Here is a 7,566-nt window from a genome sequence, read left to right as displayed (position 1 = left end):
GCCAGGCAGCACTCCAGCCACAGCGTTACAAATGCCAAGGGGAACAGAAGATGGAGTCCTCATGTCCTGCAAGTGACACTGCTGTATGTGTGCACTACTGTCCATTGTCCTCTGTGGTTTTCTCTACAGGTCTGCATCATGTAGGGACCAAACACAGTGAGTAAATGAGCCACGTGCACACAATCAGGTCTTACACCAGCTCCCAGGGGCCGCACCACTTGAGCGAGCTGTGAGCTTTCTGGCAGTCCCCTTGGCAGGCCCAGCATTCACTGGAGGTCTCCCCAAGCGATGCCCATCTTCTGCAAAGCTGGGGGCTCCAGCCCAGTGCAGACCAGTAAAACAGCACTGGGAACCTCAGGCAGGCATTCCCAAAGCACCTCTCTTGAAACACACCTGAGAGTGGTGGTGGTTTTGATCAGACAGGGATTGCTGACATGCTGTTGCAACAACCATAACCTACTGTTGCGTGCCCTAAATGCAGTAACTGTAACGGACCCAGTGTGTCCCAGACCAGCGGCAGATGGCATGATGGTGCTGTTTTGCTGCTCTGGCCAAGGCTAGGTTCACAGGCAGAGCCAGGAGGGACTGCCACTGGTGCAGCGCACTGCAGCTAAAGCATGGTGGGGGAGCTGCTCTCCTCAGAAGAAGTGAGAGGGTTGTTGACCATCTGCCTGGAAAGTCCTCTCTGGCTCTAAATGGAGAGGGGTTCTGCTGGAAAACAGCCTGAGGGTACCACTGCATCGGTGGTAGCCACAGATGAGGGAGCGCTACTTTTTTCAAGCTTTGTGCTAGAGAATTGCAGGCCTGCAATTACAGAGAACATCAAAGAGAAGGGAAAGGATTTTAAGTGAAGTTTTTAAGCTGGGGCTAAATAATGATAGGTCTGAGAGCTCAATGATTCTCTCATGAGAAAAGATTTTCTGTGAGGGCAAGGGAGGAGCTGGAAAGAGGCTAATCCTTGTGCTTGCCTGTCTGCTGCCATCTTGCTGCTGCTCCCTTTCAGAGGACTTCACTCCAAAGTCTGTCATGATTGCTCCGTGGCTGGTTTTGGCACAATGGAAACAAGAGCAGCAGCAAATTCCTGATCTCACATCTGCAGGCCATGGGCAAGTCCTCTGGCAAGCTCTGCAGAGACAGAGTGAGAACGGACTCAAAGCTGAGAGTTCTGCCAGGTGGCACCAGGGGTGAGCCAGCCTGGATTTCACCCTCAGTGTCCAGAAATAAGCAGGCTCTCATGTTTTCCCTCTGCCTTGGCCTTAGGGGAGGCACAGGCTTGATCTGCCTAAAGACAGATGCTCTTGTCTTTAGCATCTCTGGCCCCTGATTCCCCTTATCATTTGGGCCAGGCGGAAGAATTCTGCCAGGACCATGAAATGGGACATCCTTTCAGACTGACACAGAAAAACAAAAGGTCTGAGCAAACAAGTCCCCCACCCCTCAGTACAGGACAATGAACAGGTAAAACATGAAAACAAGAAGCCCTAACCACAAGCAACTGAAGGTCACTGTGCCCATGCCTTAAAACAAGGATGCTGACCCCACTGAGGTGGTCATTTTGCTGCACAGTGCAAAATGGGCACCTAACCTGACTGTAGGTTAGGTACCAGTTGTGTGATTTTTACCCTCTACATCCCTCTGCAGAACCAGCTTGGCAGCTGCCTGAGTCGAGCCTGCTTTGCTGGCATGTGATGCTGCCGTGCATGTCTGAGCAGCAAGCTCCTTCCTCTTCAGGGCTAAATGGGAGGAAGCAGAGGCAAGTAAGTATACAAGCAACGTTGGTAATGTATTCGATTCATCTTTCAGGATACAAGTAGATACAGTGGGTACATAATAACAAGGGCATGGGACCAGATGTATAATTCCTGATCCTATCGTTCAAGTGACACTATGAAAGCAAAGAGAGCAATCAAGGGACTCTTCTGTTGGAAAAGTAAAATCAGTGTCCTTACAGGAAGAGCTAACACATTGACACTTCAAACAATATTAGAAAATTACACCCACTTGCAGTATGAAGACAGCTCTGTAAATCGTTTTAACCTTAAATCTTGTGCTCTGAACAAGCAAGGCTGACCCCCAGTCAGCAGGAGGAGATGGCACAAGTACCTGAAGAAGTTGTCCCAGCAGCTACATTGGCTCTGGGGTGCGGGGCCAGGGAGTCAGTTTTGGAAGTTCAGCTAAATGGGAAGGGAAGTAAAGGGAAAGAAGACTTAGGAAGGTAAGGACAGGGCAGGATAGAAGAGGAACACAACCCAGGTGGAGAGGCCCTGATAGGGAGATAACAGGTTTTGTACCTTACCGGGCCCCTTTTTTCCTCTTCTCCAAAACACAGTATCCCTGCCAGTGTTGTGGGTTTTGTTGTTTGTTTTGTTTTATTTTGTCTCATTTACATCAAATGAGCCCTGGATAACCAGGGTTGGCACTGTTATTCTATGACACTTCTTAAAAGCATATATTTTACCCAATCTCTGGGCATGAGACATTCTCCTCCCTGATATCCACCACAGCATGCTATATCCCACTAAATTCCACCAAATAAATGTCTGCATTTCAGAGGTGCTGAGTTTTTACTGGTAACATGTCCTGGGCTGGGAGAGTAAAAACGATGCAAGTGTTAATTTGTTGAATTCTTAACTGTGAGAGTCCAACACGCAGTTCAAATTTAAGTGCTAAATCACAGAGCTACAATGGTTTTGAATACCTGCAGAATATAAAAGCTGGAACTTGGCTGTGAGTCTCCCCAGAAACGGAAGACCACTTCCACACGGCTTTGTGCGCTGCTGTACAGCTCACCTGCTGGGCCTCCTTACAGGAGCTTATGGATGTTCCTGGCAAGAGAACAGGTATCTCCCCAGGGAAGCTCGTGACCTGTAGCTGATGTGCTAAGCACAAAGCAAAAGAGCAGCAAGCAGAGCTACCCGAATGTCTTTGGGCTCCTTCCTCCCTTCGTCTGCTGCCGGCTGAAGGGGTAGGAGGTAGGTCTGACTGTTCCCACTGCTCTAGGGAACACCCGCTCTCCTTTTGTCGGATCAGAGGGACCTCAGCGGAGACCTGCTTGGTTCAGCGAGGTTTGAAGGATGCCCAAGGAAGTCGGCATTAACATCATCCAGAGAAGAGAGCTCTAGGAGGCTAAAGGAGGAAAAGCGGGGTGCTGCTGTGGTTACGGGCATCCCCCCAGGAGCATCGCGTTCCGCGGTGCTTCCCTCTCCCGTGGCGAGCTCCTCCGCTCCCCTGTGTCGCTGGTGTGATTCCTCACAAGGGCGTCGGGTCAAGTGGGTCCGGGAAGCAGCCCAAGTTTAGAAGCGGCATTTATTTTCTTTTCCGCCCCCCACACTACTGCCCGTAAGTTCACAAACTGCGGCCAAGAGTTTTGTTAAGGAGTCCTTGAGGATCTAAGAGCTGGGATGAGGGGCGAAAAACTGCGGTATTTCCCAGAAATGCAGGGAGGTATTTGGAGAAGCGAGGACCGGGAGGCTGGAAGCGTGAACATGAGGAGCAGTTAGGAGAGGCTCGAACAGACAGAAATATCGCAGTTCTTTATTTCTTTACGTTTTATTGCAGTGATGCGGTTGTGTATTATATATTGCACTTTGCAACTAGAGACCGATACAGGCATGGGGCTGCCGACACCGGCAGTTAAGGCACGTTTGTGCGGATGGCAACGAAACTCCCGCCGCCCGGCCGCCCCCGGCTGCCATCTTGGCCTCCCTGTCCCACCGCCCGTCCCTCAGGCTCGGGGGGCGTGGCGGGGCTGCGGGAGCCGCCGCGCCCCACCTATGGCGGCGGCCGCGGGCCGTGACGGACGGGCGGGGGGCGCAATGAGCGGCGCGCTGCCTGCGGGGGACGGCCAATGAGGAGCGGTCGGGGGCGGGGCGTCGCGGCTCGTCCCGCCCCCGCGGTGCGGCGCGCGGCCGGAGGCGGAGGGGAGGAGGGAGGCGGAGGGGGGGGGAGGGAGCGGGCGCCGCCGCCGCCTGCTCGGGCTGAGCGGCCGCGGGCCGGGCACAGCGGCAGCGCCGGGACGGGGCGGGGCGGGAGGGGGAGGACGCACGGGCCGGCGGACGGACAGACGGGTTAGACAGACGGAGGGACGGACGGACGGACGGAGGGACAGAGGGCCGGGCTGCCTGCCGCCATGGATCACTACGACCCGCAGCAGACCAACGACTACATGCAGCCGGAGGAGGACTGGGACCGCGACCTGCTCCTCGACCCGGCCTGGGAGAAGCAGCAGCGGAAGGTGGGCACCGGCACCCGGCCACCGGGGGTGCACCGGGCAGCCGGGATCCCCCCCCCCCCCCACACCACCACTCCGGTCCGCCCCGACCCCGCCGGGTGCCCCCGGGGGGTACCGGGGGGAGGCCGGCCCCGGCGGCGGGAGGGCAGCGGGGCGCCGGGGTGAGCGGTGGGGGCTAGGGCAGGGCTTGCGCGGAGCCATGTCCAAAAATGGTAACATTCGGCCCTTTTCTGTCCCTTTTTTTTTTTTTTAAAAAAAAACTCGCGGGGAGGGGAGTTGGGGAGTTGCAGCCTCGCCGCTTCGGTCCTTCTCCTGGTTATTCTCAGCCCCCTCTCCTCCTTCAGCCCGGAGCATCCCGTGTCGGACCGCTCCCAACCCCGATCCCCCCAAACGTTTCCGTCGCGGTCCGTGCGCGGGGCGGCAGCGGGGCAGGGCTGCACGCAGCACCCCGCTGACAGGGCAGGGGCACCCCGGGCGGCCGCCGCCTCGGCTCGTCCCGGGGAGTCATCACTCGTTCGCCCCAGGCTGGTGCTTCCAGCCGTGCCTCGCCCTGCCCGCAGGCAGGAGAGTCCCCAGACCTCCCCTCCTAGCGGGTACGGCGCCCGTAGGCACGTCTGAGATGCGAATATCGCTAATCGCGTTTGCTTGGGTAAGGAGACTCTTCTTCTCCAGCCCCTTCCCTTCCCACCTCCGCTGCTTTCGCATCGAGGGCTTTCGGGCTCCCCTGCCTGTCGCCATCTGAAGCAGCGCGGCTGGGAAGCCTTTCCCCTGGAGCCCGACGAGTTAATCGGGGGTGAGAGCTGTGGAGCTTCTGTCAGCGGTTTCCCCGCTCGGGGAGACTCGCGTGGTGTGGGGAGACAGCATGAGAATTAAAGCACGCAAACGAGGGCATGTAATTGAGAGCGAGCCGGCGGTGCGCGAGCTTACGTCTCAACAAAGGAGAAAGAGGAATGCAATCTCGGTCTGGGGTGTGAGCGCTGGATGGCTTATCTGCGACCAGGCTCCGCTCCCGTGCGGAGGGAGAGAAGTTTCCTCCTGCTCCAGAGGGCTGCCTGGCCGCGGTCGGTGCCTCCAGCCCTGCGCCTCGGCTGGCTGATGGGTCTGGGAGCAGCCCGTGGGGCCCAGGGCGACATGGGCAGCGTTGCTCATCGCCCGCGAGGGGAAATGGCTGTCACGCCGTGTGCGCGGCTTTTTGCCTTTCATGGGGCGGTGAGGGGAGCGAGAGCGGTTTACGTGCGGCGGGACGCTGACGTGGGCGTTGGAAGCAGGAGCTGAACCTTTGGATTAACGAGGAGTCCCAAAACAGGAGTTGTGGCACGTGCCCCAAAGGCCACGGCTTTTTTAATTACCTCCTTCCAGGAGGTTTTTAGTCCTCGTGGTCCTATCACAAGAGGGGGACAGAGAGCCGCTCTGTTAACTTGGGTTGCTTGTGCGCAGGAGGGGAGAAGCCAGGAGAGAGCTGGAAGGTATTCATGTGTCTGCTTTGAAATTATCCGAGCCGATTTCTTTACATGGCCAACTGCTGCCAGTGAATGTGGCAGCCCTGCTGGGGCCTTGGGGCTTGCTTCAGCGGGTGGGGAGGTAACAGCACCCAGCGGGCACAGACCCGGGGCGTACGGTGCACTGAGGCCGTAACCCCTTCTTACCTGCGAAATGAAGTCACTGCAGTAATTACAGCTAGACCTTTGTCTCTCTGCACAGGACTGATAGCTTACCAAGGTGAATCGGAGAGATTCACGCTTCCCAAATGAGATGTAGGCTCTCTTCCGGCTTGGTGTTGGGGCTTTCTAGTTGGCTCACGTGTTTTAGGTTTTTCTTCATGCAAGGAATAGCTAGAGAATTTCTAAAAAGCCTGTCTGTCTAGAAATAAAAGGGCACTGAGATTTGAGAAGCAGAAAATCGCTTTGGAAGAGCGCTGGGATGTTGCTATGTGCACTTAATTCTGCTGTTTATGAATCCTGACTGTACATGCGATTTTTCTGCCTACATAAATGGCTGTTTGGACGATCAGCTCTTAGAAATCGCTGTGCCTGTTGCAGCATTGCCATTCAGTCAGGGGCCTCTATCAGTGGGAGATCGCTGACGTCTCGCTGCCTGCAGGCAGAGGAGCCAGGCCTCTCCCATGGGTGAGACTCGCTTTCAGGTGCTGGCAGCAGTAGACCCCAAAGCTTCCGTGCCAGTGTGGGGAAAGAGAGATGAGGAAAGGTCTGTGCAGGGATTTAAGTACCACCGAATTATTGTAGCGTTACTGCTGCACTGATGCCGACCAGTGAGGCAGATCTGAAACTCTGGTGCTTAGGTTTCCCCTGGGAGCAGGGGCAGCATCTCTAAAGAGCTGGCACCTCTGGTCATCCAGGCAGCAAGTGTCTGTGTGGGAAGCAGCCGTGCTTTGCTGGCCATTTCCATCCACCCCATCACGTCCCTGCTCAGCCAGGCCCCGTGTGCTGGGGCAGCTCCCAGGCACTGTCCTGCCTGGCTTATGCAGCTGGGACCAACTGGGGCCTGGGACACAGTCAGGGGATGTTGCTCAGGGATGGATTGAACCCAGCTCCCCATCCCTTAGCCGCATGGGTTCAGCAGAGCTAATGGCAGGTGTCAGAAGCAGGGAGATCTGCTGATTTTTCTTTTATTTTTAGTAATGGGCTCAACAGGTGTGCTGTGCTCTAAGGAGGACAAGTTTCAGGGAGCTGGTGAGCAGGTTTCCTACTGCACAGAGAGGGGCACGGCTGGCTGGGGCGGTGCTCGAGGTATGGTCTCGTGAGCTGCTTTCACACAGGTAGACAGAGGGACAGCAGGGTGATTTTCATATTTCATAACGGGACAGTGAAGTTAGGCCTCTAACGTGATATAGCTGAGAGACGCTGGTCTCACACCTTCCTACCTGCCCCTTCCTGGGAAGCTGCTGATTTAAAATTTGGGGATAAAGCGGCAGCGCTTCGGAGGGAAACAGCTTTCCAGTCACACAGCTTTCCACAGGAGGCATTTTTGTGCCTATCAGAAGAGACTCTGAGAGGTTTTAAAGAGCTCGTTGCAGCGTTGCTATTCATAAGTGGCAAAAAATGTAATGTGCAGAACAAACTGCTACTTCTCGCTTGATTTGAGCCTCTGCACAGCCTTTTGTACGGGAGCAGGGTCTCTGCTGGGGATTAAAATACTTTCCTCTCTGCGCTATTGGACTCATCTCAGTAGTTTCTTCTAACAGCCTTGTCTTCCCTCTCCCTTTTTTCTTCTTTCCTGTCTGGAGTCAGGCCTCAGAGTAGCACTAGCCAAGGCATAATGAGATTGATCTCGCTGTTTTCCAGCATTACGAAGCAGAACTTGCTGAGAGCCACTGC

The 7,566-nt window shown here is 55.6% G+C and overlaps 1 protein-coding gene across 9 annotated transcripts in view; it reads left to right on the top strand.

Annotated features, from left to right (window-relative positions):
- The first annotated feature begins 3,946 nt into the window (after positions 1-3,946).
- The window catches only part of ACTN1 (actinin alpha 1), an 87,396-nt gene continuing 83,776 nt past the window's right edge, over positions 3,947-7,566 (top strand). For 2 of the 9 annotated variants that reach the window (XM_035539414.2, XM_050711365.1), the window contains exon 1: positions 3,947-4,234. In XM_035539414.2, coding sequence (XP_035395307.1) covers positions 4,130-4,234 — 105 coding nt within the window. In that variant the 5' untranslated portion in view covers positions 3,947-4,129. Of the gene's footprint in view, positions 4,235-4,500; positions 4,881-5,604; positions 5,698-7,566 lie in introns of those variants that run through there. The other 7 variants (XR_007708435.1, XM_050711366.1, XM_035539413.2 and 4 more) reach the window with 6 other exon arrangements.

Source organism: Cygnus atratus, chromosome 5 (genome assembly GCF_013377495.2).
Source record: "Cygnus atratus isolate AKBS03 ecotype Queensland, Australia chromosome 5, CAtr_DNAZoo_HiC_assembly, whole genome shotgun sequence".
Classification (NCBI taxonomy): domain Eukaryota; kingdom Metazoa; phylum Chordata; class Aves; order Anseriformes; family Anatidae; genus Cygnus; species Cygnus atratus.
Note: the sequence above shows the minus strand (reverse complement) of the source record. Positions and strands in the feature narration are given on the sequence as shown.